Below are 15,624 nucleotides of genomic sequence, written 5' to 3' on the forward strand. Positions count from 1 at the left end.
ACCGCTACTGTACCGACGGAGAGCCCGTCCCGATCCTCGCGCCATTACCAGTCTCTGTCTCCCCTGTATTTGCTAAGTGCATCCTCAAAGTACAAAAGCACTTCACAGTTTTATGCTCTACTTTTGCAAAGTCAATAAATACTGAAAACTTCTGCTCCCTTCATCAGTCACGGTGATTGTCCGGGAGGGAGGGAGCTTTCCAGGGCTCTTCGTCGCAGAAGCAGCAACTCCGGGAAAGTGTACTTCCATTTTTGTAATAATCTATTTCTATAATTGAAGGATTTCAGATTTCTTTTGTGAGAGCAGGCGCCTGCTTAAACATGGAGACAAATACAACCAATAATATGTACTTGAAATTTAATGCAGGCTAATTCATTTTGGCACAGTCCCAGATATGCTGATTAAATGGCCTGTGAAGTGCTACAATATCTTGATAATGTACATTCTACATTTGATTATATAATCAATTATGTTGCACCTAATAAAATTTAAAATTAGTGAAAAAGCTGTGAGCAGATTGTATCGGGTGCAGACTGGGTCTTGGGCAGCTTTAAAGAAACCCCTGCAAGCGTATGCTGCGAAGGAGCATGTGTGTGCTATACGTATCTTCAAAATACCGGTCTTTAGTATATTGGAGGCTTAGTAAAACGTTCCTGTTAATTTAGTGACTTGATTTAAAATAAAATAAAGTGTCTACAGCTACTACTAGCCTTGCTGAAGCTCGCGGCGGGGTGCGTGGCCACCCTGAAAAGGCGACCATGAAGTCGGCGCGTGGTGCGTTCATGCACGAGTCTGTCAGCCCCCACTTCTCCCCCGGGCCCGTTTGCCGGCGCCGGATTCTGCCCGCGTCCGGTGAGCGGCAGGCAGGGCTGGGCAGCGCGGAGCCGTGGGGCCGGGCTCCTCCGGCCCAGGGAGCTCCTTGCGTGGCTGGCGGGGAGAGGCCGTAGGGTGCACAAAAAGTCTTCGTGCACAACTTCCCCCGCCGCTCCCTTGGGTTGCTGCCGGCAAATTTACTAACGTTTTCCGCCTAGAGGTGACCTTGCGCTGCATTCCTAAGGCAGCTTAGCAGTAGTTCTGTGGCGGCTTTAGGAGGGACGTTCTCCCCTTGGGCAGACCCGGGGTTCAGCTCTGCGCGTTGGGGTTTTCCGGCCCGCGGCGGCGGAGCCACCCCCCAGCGCTCTCCCCCGCGCCGGGCACCCGCACGTGCGTCGCTGGGGAGGACGGCGTATCCCGGCCGGCCCGGGCAGCCTGTCCTACTCCATCGCCTGCTCCCCGTTTCAGCCGCGAGCGCGCTCCGCTTGCGGGGCTGGCCCCGGGCTGCTGCCTCGCCCGCGCGGGGCGGCTGGCGATGCTCGGCGTGACGGGGAGCCCTGGGTCGTCACCCGGGCCTCGGCCACGCACCGGGCGCGGCCACGATCGTTTGGCAAACGTTCCTCGTTCCTTTCCAGGCAAGTTAGCGATCTCTGGGTGACTACCTGCGGCAGGGTGGGGAAACTTGGCCTGGGTTTTACGGCCCTCCGGTAAGAGAGGGTTGATGGGAAACAAATGTGTTATGGCCCCAGACAAGCTGCTGCTACATTTTTTGTTTCGTTTTAAAGCAGCACTATCCACCAGTTGGAATATAGGCCTGGAGTATCGCGGGGAGTAATCTAATTAGTATGAAGTCAATTCACTAGTTCCTTTTGTATCTCGTGATTAAATAAGTGGGAAAATGGCTTGAAAATTAGGTGCTAGAACGACCCAATTACATTTCTGTAGCTTTTTGTATTCAATTTCATAAACAATTTTGCTCTTCGCTGGTTAATCAGTGAATGCCTTTTTCCAGTTTGAAAAGCACTTTTGAAATTATAATGCAATTAAATTGTGTGTGGATGTTCTGGCATAGCGAGTGTGAAAGCTGGGGGCCTGGCAGCCAGCCATGTTGTACCTTGACAGTAATGAGCTCCTGAGCTGGCAGCTTGCTGGTGTCGTTCATAACATCGTCCACGCTGGGTTACTGTAAAACGCAGCCGCCTCGATTCCTTTCCAGCCAGAGTTGCGAGGAGCCGGGCGCCGGATCCGCTCCCTCCCTCTGCAGAGACCGTGGAGCCGGGAGCCATTCCTGGGGCAGAGCCAGCACCTCTGCGGGCGGCGGAGGCCAGCCTGCGGGGCCCGGCCTTGCGCTCGGCGAGCCCGGTGCGATGCGTGCAAGCGCGCGGTGACGTTTTTCGCCAAGTTGTAGAGCTGCTGCGTGCTTGCTTTGGGTTTTAGCTGCTTCTTTCTTCTCCTCACACGAACCTCTGTAGGACCGAAGATGGGCAAGGGGGATGGAGGGGATTAGATATTATTTTTCTGGGGGGAGTAACTGGGGCAAGCGGGAAAACGTCTCAGCGTCTTGCCCTTCTCAACGTCAGCGGCAGGTCTGCCCTTGGCCTCGCCGCAGCCTCACTGCCCGATCGCTCGTGGCCTGGGGAAGCGGCAGGGCCGAGCAGCGTCCTCTCACCAGGCGGGTTGTCCCCAGGTGGGCTCGCCCCGAGCTCCCACGCAGCCTCTGAAGCTGCTGTTTCTCTTGCCAGTCCCAAAATCCGTAAGGGCTGTTGTTTAAGCTCCTCTTTTCGCAGCCAAAACGCCGGCGGTCCACGCGGCACGTGAGCCATGTGCGGCGCCAAGCGGCATCTCATCGGATGCCAGCTGCAAACGACTTCCAGAGGCCCACCGGCTCTTTGAGGCCACCGGGCTGTGAAGACCACTACCCGCTACGTGCTTCTGCTGTGCTGCGGCCTGTCTCCATGGGCCTTTTAAGGTCGGAGTTTTTCAAAGCATGCTTTTCATTCTTGTGGGGTATTTGTTTTGCATTCAGCTTGCTGGTGGTGAGCGGGAGCTTAAATTCAGCCTCCTGGGGAAGGGCGACGGAGCCTGCGTGATCGCCACCTCCCGTGATTTACGGCCGAGCACCACAAGGGGAAAGGTAGAAAGCTGTGTTAAGAGAAAAAGAAATAATGTTAGAAATAATGACTTGCTTGGCAGGTTTTAACAAGTTCAGTAATGGTATTAGGTGCCCTTGGCTCAAGATAGTAACCTCCTCTTAAATGATCATTACCTGGCTAATAAAGACCTCAGAGCGGGTCATTACAGCTTAATTTAGACATAGCATCCTGTTTGGTTTGTGCAGCGGTGCCATCTTTCAAGTTGTTGAATCTGTTGCCGGAACACCGCGGCTGGGAGTTGGGGTTTGCTTGAGTTTTTCCTCTCCCAGCAGCTTAACGAGGAATTGAGCGTTTGCTCGGTCTTGCCGGCCCTTCAGCTCGGCTGCTCACGGAGGTGGGACGTGCCCGGGCAGGGGCGAGGGCAAGGGACCTCTCCAGCTCGTCACGTCAGCACTGTGTACAGCTCGGGGTCTCCCGTGGATTCACGGGAGGGCAGGAAGAAGTGATGGGAGCGGAGTCCCTTCGAAAAGGCTCTTAAACATTTCACATCTTGTTCAAATCGGTGGGGTGCAAAGGGAGGCCGTAGGGCTTTGTCCTCTTGCTGTGGTGTTTCAGAGAACCTGTGGCTTTCAAAGTCTTCTAGACAGCGCTCGCCCAGGCGTCCGCTTCATGTGGGGACTCTCCGCCGGCCATCCCAGCTCGCGCCGGGTGTGCGCCGGCTGCCGCGGGAAGAGGAGCTGCGTTCAGAGGCGAGCAACCTCAGCCGGGCAGGAGGGTGGGCGGGAGCGGGGGGCCAGCCTCGTGCCCACCGTGCCGCCCCAGCCTCTGGTCGCTCGCAGGTGAGCCGTCGCGATTCCCTAACCCCATCAGCAGCAAGTTTCAAATGCAACTAATTATAATAACTGACCCCCACCCATTATTAATATTTTGAAGTCATCTCTTTGATAAGCACATCTCTTCAGCCAATTTCCTCTTTCTAGTGAAAGCAAAGCATCTTTCCTCCCAGTATTGTAAATCTGTTGTTAAAATGAAGAAAAGGAAATGGAAAAAAGGATCCCCCCCAACAACAGAACCGTAACACCAGGCTCGGTGCTGCGCCGTCTTTGTCAGCCCTGGGTAGAATTATGCATCATGAATAAAAACTGCTGTCAACATGCATTGGTTTCAAAACATTAGAGCATATGGTATGTGATTATCTGTATTGTCAAATGCAATAAAGTGAATTTGGATATAATAAAAAATGTAATATTTTAGAAATTTGGTAATAAACTGTGGAAGAATTGACAGGCAGAGAGTATTTGATGCCTGTAGGCAAACAGATAAAGATGGCAGGACTTTGCGCTCGGCGGGCAGCGGCTACTGCAGTCGCATTAGGAGCAAATTTCTTTTCTGATGGGGGAGCCTAACCGGGTTAGCTGGCACCCGGGGAGCGATGGCCTTCGTCCCAGCCTTCTCGCGGCCACGTGCTGCTGCTCCACTTGTCCTTGTCCTCTGCCACGCGGGGCTGGCAGGCAGGGGCGGGGGGCCGGGGGCCGCAGCTGGCTCCCCGCGGGCAGGTCTGCGCCCTTTGGCTGCAGGAGAGGTGGCGAGTGGTGTCGCAGTGGTGATGACGGTTTCCTCGGCTCGCCTCGTGGCACAGCGAGGGGCCGCAGGGCACTCGTTTTGGGGATGGAAATCAGCGCTCAGGTTTGTCCCTGGCTCTGTGTGCTGCAGGTCTCGCTAGCGAACAGACAGAAGCGTTCGCTTGAAGCCTGAGGTTCCCATTCTGGTTGTAGACAGATTCATTGGATTTACAAGCATTTGGGTTCTTCTTCTTCGATAGCAAAAAAAAATGCGGTAGATTATGCCACGCCTCCCCCACCCGGCTGCAGTCCCACCGTTTTTGTACCACCGACCCGTGAGAGAGCTGGGAAGTCCGTACCTGAACTGAAAGGAGCAGCGAAAAGCTGTGAGGAGCCAGGGTGGGTCTGCTCCCAAACACGGGAGGAGCTGGAGTTAAATACTGACCAAAAAGCAAACGCTGCCCGAGGTAACTTTCTCCTTCGGTATCTCGTATTTCAGCCTGATGCTTTACTTCTCGAGCCGCTGACAAAAATGCACCCGTTGAGACATGATGTCTGCAATGGAGAGAAGCTGAGTCGGGAACAAACTTTAGGGCCTCCTGTGTAGAAAATTCAGATGCAAAAAATGCAGACGTAAGCGTATCACACGTACATGCCGTTTTTCTTAGGTCGCCGCTAATACTTCTAAATGATCTGTGAATGCATTAATGGTTTCTGTTAATTAACAATATGATAGAACTGGCATTTAGTAAGTTGCTGCGTAGTGTGCGTTTCAGTCATTATGTACTCAGCGCTTCAGTTTGATTTCAGAACGTTAATAGAATAAAATTTTAATGAAGATTTGTTGCTATCAAAAATTTATGATGAAAAGTTCAGGTACCACTTAGATGAGCGCGGTCCGTGACACGCGGTGGGGTTCCCCGTCCGCAGCCGCGCAGCCCGGTGCTCCGTGCGACCGCGAGGGCTTTGGCCAGAACCGGCATCCTGGCCCCAGCCATGTGGCCCCTGCAAGGGGGGGCCCACACGCCCCCAAGCCTGGAAATCTTTGGTTAAAATGGGTCATTTGAGAGAGGGGCAAGTCCCTGTACCCTTTATCCTTCCTTCAGGGAAAACTGTTCCCCAAAGCTGCTTTTGGGGGGGGTTCATCGGTGCGGCGGGGCGGACTGCGACGCGGCGCAGCGGCTGCTCACCCCAAGGTGCCCTTTTTTCCTGAACAGTGCTCCCTTTGCAACTGCCACGCAGGCAGAGCAAGGAGCCTGAGCCTTGCAGCTTTCCGGAACAAAAGCAAAGGAGTATCTTGCTGGTGCCCTTTATCCAGCTGCGCGGCTGACCTCAGCTCTCTGCTCTCCTGCCGCGCTGTATTGAAACGCTAGCACCTTGGATGGAGGTTTTGATCCAAGGCAGTTGTCTGCTGATTTAATTTTGAGAATTTACTCTCATGTCATGGTGTATGTATTGACACTTTAAACAGCAGTAATACCTGCCTGTGTCTGCCGGCAGAGCTGACTGTTTTCCGTACCCAACCCAAGATGCACATAAACACCAAATGGATGTGCAGGCTAATCATCTGTCTTGATGAGCATCGTTCGCAGAAGCACTGCTGGAGAGCACACTTTACAGTCAAATGAGGATGACATTTTCTAGCCCAGACCATAGATGTTAACCTTCTCTTTCCCCTTCCACCTCCTGGGGCATCTCTCTCCCAGTCTGGTTATCACAAGGGTGGGCTGAGATCTTCTTCTCCATGGAGCAGGAGGTGCCTTCAGGTGTGGCCATCGCTCTTCCCGGCAAACCGCTCCTTGGAGGTAAGGAGGCAAAATCTGAGAAGTGTGGCTCAAACTAAGGCTGTATTCTGTCAACCCAGAGAAAGTTACTTCTTCAGAAACTGAAACCTCTCCTTTCCTGCGGTTGCAGCAGAGGAAATGGGAAAACAGGAAATAACAAGTTAGAATTGACAGCTTTTATCCGAGACGATTTTGAGCTTTAACGAGCTGAGATGCAGTGCGTCGGATGGAAACTTTGTGGAAGCGACTAGAATGTGGGGGGGAAGAAACGTGGGACCTGGGCCACCAGGCAGATTTAAGCGACTTGTCCGAAGACATGAAATAAGAAGGCGGGAGAGTCAGGGCTGAGTTTTTGAGTCCTGGCTGTTGGATTCTGGCACTAACGAACAAATGGCTTTTCCCAGAGGCAGGATTAAGCCCACAGGTCCCCGTTCCCAGACTCTCAGTAATGACTTGAATTACCTTCGCAGACAGCGAGAAGTTAGAAACATCCATCCTTCGCTGTCGGAGCAATTAGAACGTCCCAGCCCCTCCGCTTGCTTCGTTCCGTGCGTCTGTAGAGGCGAGATCCGGTGACAGCCGACACAGGACTTGGTTTCAGGTCCCCCTCTCCGCCCCTCCCCTGCAGGTTTATTATTACTATTGTTATTATTATTTTTATAAGGTGGCTTGGCAGTCGGGGATGCGCGGTATCTTACTAAGTAACTTTTTCCCCTCTGATTACAAGGGATGTGTGAATAAAGTAGAATGGTATTGATTCACACCAATCTATGCATCAGCTGCGTGGGAGCCACTTGCAATTCCCAGCAGCACCAGAAAGCTTTGCAACAGGGAGAAATATGACCAGGCAAGTTGAGAAAATAAATTAAACTAGTGTCAACTTTTCTTGTTTCTTCCCTCATTATTAATGGATGGAATGGGGCTCGTTTATCAAGAAGAGGAAAAATTAATTGACACGGGCTTTAATGTTATTATGCCTGGCTTGTCTGGTCCCATTTCTTCATTTTTAATTTTTTTTTTACTTTTTGAAGCGCATTTTATTACAGTTTACAGGACCAGCTGCCAAAGCTGTTGCTATAAACAAGAAAGCAGGTGCATAAATAATGCCACAGCAGGACTGGACCTTTCTCTGTTTCAAAGCTTAAGTATCTTAAATATGGGGAGAAGAGAAGAGGCATGAAGCAAACAGAAATGAGCAGATCAGGTACTGAGACCTAACACAAAAGGGGAATGCAGCCTGAGCTAATATTTCCTCATTATAATGCTGTGTGCTGCGGTGGGTGTCAGGCTGGATACTCCCATCCATCACGCAGCCGTTCGTCAGGCAGCGCCGGGGCCGGCGGGACCGCGGGGACCCAGGACCGCGCTCCGCGCTCGCACCGTGCCGGCTGGGTTGGGCGTCTGGAGCAGGACGGTGCCGCGGGAGCACGTTCCGCGTGTAAGAGGAGACTGATCCTGCGTCAACGAGAGCGCCGGCAGGCGACTGTCGGGTTACTCGTGCCTAGCAGCAGGAGGGAGATGTAAGCAGAGCCTGCATCACTTGTTGGTATGATGTGGTACATGTGGACCATGTAAACCTCTTCCCCTCTCCTCGCCGTGCTCTTGTCTCCTGCCCTTGGTCTTTGGGATTATTGTGCAGGCACAAAGGAGCCTCGGTGATTACTGCCCGGCACCGCGCGAGGAGCTCGCTGGTGCTTTGGCGTGCTGTAAGTGCAGTAAGAGGCAGCGCCAGCTACAAAGACCCTGCGGTCTAACCAGACCATACCGACGCAGCTGGGGTGAAGAGGAGTGCTGCTGGTGAGACGAAGTGACTTGCTCCACATCACCGGGTGACCCCCAGACAGCCTGAGAGTTGAAACAGGCTCCTCTGGCGCTCGTTCCGGTGCCTTCATCCACCAGAGCATCTTTGCTGGTGGCTGAAGAGCCTGTTCACAGGGCAGCGGTGCCCGCGCGGTGGGCGGGGGGTTCCGGCTCAGGTGCTGGGCTGCGAGCTGATGAGGGAGGTGCCGGCCCCCGCGGCGCTGCCCTGGCACCCGTCGGAGCCCTTCAGGGGCTGACCCCGGCATTAGCCTAGGTTTAACCTTTTTGGTGCGGGACGCCATCACCTTGTTGTCGTCGTTCTAATGCGCACACGGGCTTGCGAGAGCGAGACCCTTAACCCGATAAGCTGCTTTCGTGGGGTTCTACTGAGGAGTGACGTCCTCTGCGTGTGCAAACACGGCTGCGATATTTATCGCCGTACACGCAGATAAAACGCAGGCTGTGGAAAAGTTGCTGCCAACTAGCAAGAGAAAGTAGATATATTTCATAGCAATGGTGTCGTCATCTCAGCTATATTTTACTGAGGTTGACATAAAACCTCTCAAGTGACGACAAAGGTGTGAAATATAGTTGGTTGGAGTGTGAAAAAACCAAAATGCAGAACACAGGAGCACTGACATTTGGTATCTTCAGCACAGCTTCTTAATATTATTTATGGCTTCTACCAATTTTTTAAAAAATTATTTTAATCTTTTTATGGTTTCAGTCACTTTCTCTGAACAATGTTTCTGGAATACCGCGGCAGAAAGGGCTGCAGCTGAGCTCTGCTTTGCTGCACGGAGCCGTCCACCCGCAGGCCTGGGCAGCTTTCTTGGCTGAACGCGGCCCTGGATCACAGGAGGCTTTTCGGCGTAATGAAGGTGCGTCAGAGGATGCATCCGGTGCCGTCGGACGTCAAGGGCCTGGGCTGGCATTCGCAGGAGCGCTGGAGGTGTTTCTGGGGGAGCTCGGGGTTGTTCAGATATTTGAGGCTATCTTGCCTCGCACTATGAAATGTATTTCGACAGATTTTCCCTCCTCTGTGAATAATACGCTTGTAGCTGTTCCCTAGCGGAAAAAATCCCGCTCAGGAGTCACCGTCGCGCCAGCCAGCCCTCCCGAGCAGGATCTGGCCTGCGGGGGTACGGAGCACCTTCAGCTTGTTTTCCTTCAACTGAAGGCAGCTGCATCCTCTGGTGATTGACCCCTAAATATTTTAGCTTCTAATTAGCGGATGTGGAAGGTCCCAGCGGGCAAAGCCAGTCCCCTGAAGAAGCAGCGTCCCGCTCAGTGCCCCCCGCGCGTTTCTGTCGGCGGGCGCGGTGCCACAGCCAGACCGGGCTGGAGCAGACCGACTGCCGCTCGGCCATCGGCGCCGCAGGAGGACCCCGGCATGAGCCGTCCCCCGACCGCAACCTGCTGCCGCGGGAGGCAGCGAGGTCAGACCGGAGGGGACCTCCCTGGCACCTGCCTGGGTGGCACTTCTGCTGTCGTCCCCGAGAGCGTGCGAGCCCCAGCCTTCACCCTCACCGCGGCACCTCTCCACGTCCTCATGGAGAGGATGACTGGAAGCTGCAAAGCAGCTGTGAGCACAGTTGGGGGGAGCAGAAGGTAAAACAGGGTGCTTTGCGAGACGTCCCGAGTGTCTCCGTGCTGACGTGCACTCGAGGAGGTAGGAAGGAAGGTGGTTTGGGGGTGATGGCGTGAGAAGTCTTCAGCCACTTCTCTGAAATTGCAGGCCCGAGGGAGAAGCCCGGCCCCTGCTCGGGCGGGGAGGGCTGCCGGGCTGGCGGCAGCGGGTGAACTGTGCAGCGAGACCCCGAGCGGAGGCAGCACCCGCTGCCCCGTGCCGATGGCCCTCCTTCTGCTGTAACAGGAGCGCAGCTTCTCCGCGGGACGGCCCCCTCCATCTCCTTCCTTCGCCCGGATTGTTCTGGGAGTCGGCCGGAGCCCCGCACACGTGCGGACGCCTGCCGTTGCCACAGGCCAAAGCCGCTTGCTCCCAGGCGCCCGCGCTCCGGGAGAGCCTCGCGCGTCGTTTCGGTGCCCATCCGTGCCCGTTAGCCGGCGGGTGAACGGGGTGAAAGGACTCCTTTTTCTGAGCAGGTGCTGAAGGAGGGTTTTTTCACCTGAAGGTCATGAATATATGTCTCGGCTTCCTTTAGTGATCGCGCTTGGCTCGGAGCCTCTCGTTTCAGGGGCATCTGTTTGCCTCTTATTTTATTTTTTCCCCTCTTCTTTGTCTTTTCTTTTAGAGAAAAGATTATTCAAATGAATATTCAGTTTTATTCATTTGAATAAAAAACCTAACCGTTTGACTCTGTTAAATGCTTATCTCTTAAATAGAGCTTGTTAGCTTCCAATAATAGCTTCATTCAGAAGGATGCAGTATAATTTCATTTTAAAATGTGTGCTCCTTGACAACCGGAATCCTATTTATGTCACCATTTTAAACAGCCTTCTTTGTTTTGTGTTAATCTTTTTCACACACTTTCCGAGAACCATTTTTTTGTTGACTCTTAGTACCTCTCAGAAGAAATAATTGTCTATTTAGTCCAGGAAAGTTTCTAAGAGTTTTAGTAATTTAAAAACAAGCATGTATTCATTATGTTAACTAGCAAGGCACGCATGCAGTAATATTTTTGTGTGTGTGCAATTATTAAAAGTTGGGATTTGATATTCAAAAAGTGAAGCAAAAAAAGGACCCGTTACCGGTCACTTCCATGAAGTTTTTAATTCTGCGGCATATGATCTCTTGGGCATTGTTCATTTAAGGAGCGATAGCATCTCTTGAATAGCATCCCATGGATTTTAAGTGCCTGAGTGCGTGCAGATTAAAATCCCCTGGTCGCTTTCCGATCAGTCAGAGGTGTTGGTAGTCATAAAGGTAAAATATTGTTGAGCCTTCAGCTGTGGATCGAGTGCCCCGCATGGGCTCCGGGCCTGAACCTGCGAGCCCCCCGCACGCTGGAGCCGCCCACCCTGCCCGTCTGCCGGCTCCAGAGAGGGCGAAATAAAAGCTGGTGTTGGTTTTTCTTACAGACCCAAGCGCATCTGGTTTTTCTTGCCAAGCCAGCTAGACTGGCCTGGGCAAAATGGCATAGATCTCCTAAAAACCTGCAAATGAGTGTTGACACCTTTGGATTGTTATTTTATTCCTGTTATAAAATCTGTAAATACAGAAAGATGGGTGGCTCTCTGATTTAATCAGACAAATAATTTCTTGATAAACCTCTGTTTAAGCCATATGGAGTGGGATGAGAATAGGAAACTTGTTTCTGAGTCCAAATGTCTAATGACCGCAGTGGGCTTTCTCGCGGTGTTATGCATATTAAGGCTAATCTCCTCTAAATTCCCTCCCTCTCCTCCATCCTGGCAGTGAGACCTGACAAAAGTTGAAAGAGAAATCCTCAACTGCAGTACTCGCTAATGAGTTACTAATGATGAAGATGTTGCTGGTGCTCAAACAATTAATGACTTGTAGACCCGGACCTGCCGTCTCATTGCGCTGGGCAAAGCTGGTCCCCAGCGGCGCGCTGCTCCCAGCTCCAGTAATTGCCCGACACAGCGTGCTCCGGGATTCCTGGGATGCCGTATTCGGCCAGTTAACCACAAAAATTTTAGTTTTAACTACAGGTCTGTTTAAGGTAGATTTAAATGGAGTAATTTAGAAGGCAAATGAAAGACTTGAGTTAAGCAAAATACTTCAAGCTGCTACATGCTTTAAGCGCAAAGTAAAATAGTGTTCTGAGCACTGGTTTGAGCGTGATGTGCTGTGGGATCATGTATTATGCCTTGGAGGAGATCTAGAAACCATTTCTAGTGCTTTTTTCCCCGAGAAGAGGGTCCAAAGAGGGCTGGGAGCGTTTCCCATTGCTGTGCGCACTGTGCTTTCCCAAACAAGCCATCTGGGAGCTGCTCAGACCTCGCCTTGGCCACTGCGGGAGCCAGCAAATGCCCTTTACAGCTTCAAGTATCGTAGCCTGCAAAACATACCTTGTACCTGTAGGATGCCAAAAACCCCTATAGTTTTAATATTTTCTGCTGTGCCCTGTCAAAGCAAACCTAGCGTGTGTTTAAAATGATGGACTAGATGACCTTAAAAGGTCCCTTCCAGCCCAGAGATTCTGCAGTCCTGTGAAGTCTTGCCGTGGGACCCCGGCACAGAAACTGCCTGCTGCTGGGTGCGTGCTGGGAGCGCCGGGTCTGGCCGGGGAAGCGGGTCGGGATGGCTCTTGGGACCGTCGGGACGTGGCCACGGCACCCACCGCAGCTGGAGGGGGAGCAGACCCAGCACTGGAAGACGCTGATTGCAGATGGGAAGCGTCGGGAGCAAAATGGGCTCGAGATGAGGCTTCACCGCTGTGTTCCCAAACAGCCCAGGGGGGTTGAGGTGGGCAGCGCGGGACGGACGGACACGCGTCCGGTGGCAGACGGGGACCGGCTCCTTCGGGGTCAGCAAAGACAAAGCTGCTTTTCCGCGGTGCATGGCTGAGAGGGATGCTCGCTGGGCAAAACTATTCACGGAAGGTAACGCTGGGCAGTGTCCGTTTCCCCCCCTTCCTTCCCCCATGGCCCCAGCCCGCGGGTGCCCCAGCACCGGCTCCTTGGCTCGCAGCCTGGCGCGGTGAAGACGTCACGTGCCGTTTCACCAGCGTTGAGTCCAGCAGAGTTTTCAGTGCGGTTTGGGGGATGAAGTTCATCCTGTTGTTACGTTTTTAAGATTTCATTAGCTTAATTGGTGTCGATGTTGACTCATCAAGCCTCTGCCAGAAATGTAGCGCGTTAGATTGCTTTTTGTTTGTTAGCTTGATTCTACGTAATTTTTTTTAAGGAATGAGCAGGGAACGTGACTGTGTACAGCTGCGATGAGCTGCCAGATTCCTTTAGTGCGGCGTGTCTGCAGCCGTGTGGCCCCAGCAGAGCAAAACCAGCGTTCAGCTGCGGGCGGGCAGCAGGCATCAAACCTCCCTAAACCAGCCCAAATCCACGGCTCCTTTGAAGCAGCAGTGGCGAAGAGAGGAATGATTAGATCAGAGGCCTTAAACGTAATGGTTTCTTGGAGGGCTCAGGATGTCCTGATGAGGTATTAGAGGAAGTAATTCAGGAAGAAAGGGACAAATAACCACCTCCGGAGCCCGGCTGACCCTCGGGGCTGGCTGCATCCGCACAGGACGGAGCTGCGGTGGCTGCGCCGCCGGCCCCGGCACGCAGCAGCGGAGACTTCTGGTGTTTGCTCAAAGCGAATGGAAACACAAAGTTGCTACTGCATGTTTGGGAAAGCATTGGTATTTTTTCCCTCGTGAGGGGTAGCAAGGGGTAAATGAGCAATCATCTTCTGTCTTCCCGTTTGGGTTTTTTTGGGGGGTCGTGTAATGAATCAGCTGTAATGGAGAAGTCCCGTGGAATTAAACAAGAGATAAAATCAATATGGTTCCATAGAAATATAATTGGGTTTTGTAGAGATTGCTCTTAAAAACCTATAAGGTGTAAAAGAAAATATGGCCTTATTGTAGTTTCTGAGCCGTCGTGTAACCAGGGTGTAACTAGCCATTAAATTCTGCAGGATGGATCAAAAAATCCATAAGGAGGTTTTAATTCTCCATTAAATCCTATGGAAGAGCTGGAACAGAACCATATTAATTTTCCGCGAGACAATGCTTCTTCCCTCCATTAATCTATAATAATCTCAGCAACAGCTTCATAGACAGCAGGTGTATTTACACGTGTATATTTTTATGAAGGTTTTCCAAAGTCCCAATGGCTAAGTAATGCTTTATTAAAATGAGGTCTGCGTAACTTAACTAATATTTTCCTTTCCCCCTCCCCTTTTTGTTTCTTTATTAAACAGGATTTGGCTTCGTAACTTTTGAAAATGAAGACGTGGTGGAAAAAGTCTGTGAAATTCATTTCCACGAAATCAATAATAAAATGGTAAGTTGTTTTTGTTCCGCAGCGTGTGTTGGCGGCAGCGAGCTCTCGCCCTTTGTCACACACACGTGCCATGCCTGGGTGGTGGCCCTTTGGGACAACCTTCTCCGAGAGATTAACTGGGTGCTGGGCACAGCGTGCCTGGCGGAGGTGTCGTGGGGACAGGCTGCTGAGCCTTGACCATGGCTTCCTTGGGCTCTACTCCTGTCCCCCCGCCAGCAGGACGGGTGTCTGTCCCCCCACGAGCACAGGCGTTGTCTGCGGGCTCCGGCAGCTGCCCCAGAGCAGGTTTTAGTGCAGGAAGCCAAGGGGCTGAAGATGGTGTGAATCGACCTGCTCGGCTTCTTGACCAGCCTTGGAGAAGCCCTCCTTCCACCCCCTTGCTCTTGGGAAGAGCCGTGGCAGCTGCTGGAAGGCTGCGTTAGGGATTTTCGGGAGGGGAGGGGGCTGGAGTAGCTGTCACAGACCGTGTGCTCCCAAAATAGCTGTTCTGGTCAAGTCCTGATGCTCTGACGTTGCTGCTGCCTGCTGGACTGTGTCCCCTGGGAAGTTGTGGCTCGCTGCCATTGAGCCGCAATCACTTTCCACCCAGACCCAACCCAGGAGCCAGACCCAGGTGAAGTTTCTCCTAAATGACAGTCAGGTCCCAAGTCGCGGATTGCCCTGTCAGTAAAGCCACTGAGCCAGATGAAAAAGGGCATTTGTATTTCAATCGATGCCGTAACTTTGATATTTTCAGCTAAAATATTCTTTTTCCCTTTGTCAAAACATCCTTTGCTTCTCAAATGTGTTTTCGGATATGCATTGTATATTGGTCTGATATGTGTTCACAGACTTTAAATTCAATAATAGAGCTTTTAGTGTGGATAAGATCAAAGCAATCTCCTTGGCATATGCTGGAGGCCTGGTTCAATATTTGACTTGCTAATTTTTCCCAGGGCACTGAAATAATATTCTTCATATTGTTCCTCACTGCAATACGCATCTGCAAGAAAAGTAAGGGTCCCCTTGGCAAACTGAGTGGTGGGGTGGCCGGGCTGGGGCAGTTCCCCTTGCCCAGCGGGAAGCCTCTCGCTCCATCTCAGGTGGGCGCCGTGGGCTTTGCCTCCGCCCTGTCCGAGCATCCCGCTGCTTCCCCAGCCGCCTCCTGCTCCCGGGCTCTGGTGCCGGCCGCCAGCGACACCTCGCCTGAGATGCCTGTGGGTGGGGAGGTTCGTTGCTCCGTATAGTTACTAAATGCTGATTAATCTGCCTTAAACCAAACCAAAAGAAAAAAAACGAACCGCAACCACCCCCACCCCAGCATCCAGGCAACAGACCCAGCAACAAATTAGAAACGCTTGGAATGTAAATTTAGGTAAGTCTTGTCAGTGGGGAGGGCAGAGCTACAGTGCCACGCTCCAGGATTCCCGTACCGCTTAATGGCGGGCGGGTGCGCGTCGCGTCTCGCTCCGCAGGCCGAGTTCTTTCACACGAGAGGTTTTCCTGCGGAGCGAGGCTCGGCCTTCGCCTGGCGCGGATCGGCGCCGCCCGGTACTGCCCTGGTGGGGTGCTGGCGCGGGCTGGCAGGAGCAGCGGAGGGGTGGTGTGTCCCGGCAAAACCGGCGCCGGCAGCGGGGCAGAGCGCGTTCCTTGATGCTG

At 52.6% G+C, this 15,624-nt stretch overlaps 1 protein-coding gene across 2 annotated transcripts in view; it reads left to right on the top strand.

Moving 5' to 3' along the window:
* The window catches only part of MSI2 (musashi RNA binding protein 2), a gene marked incomplete at both ends in the record, with an annotated part of 252,321 nt that overhangs the window by 185,248 nt on the left and 51,449 nt on the right, over positions 1–15,624 (top strand). For both annotated transcript variants that reach the window (XM_082008648.1, XM_082008649.1), the window contains one exon: positions 13,904–13,986. In XM_082008648.1, the coding sequence (XP_081864774.1) occupies positions 13,904–13,986 (83 nt within the window). The remainder of the gene's footprint in view (positions 1–13,903; positions 13,987–15,624) is intronic.

This window comes from Phaethon aethereus (assembly GCF_964289735.1).
Source record: "Phaethon aethereus genome assembly, chromosome: 19".
Taxonomy (NCBI): domain Eukaryota; kingdom Metazoa; phylum Chordata; class Aves; order Phaethontiformes; family Phaethontidae; genus Phaethon; species Phaethon aethereus.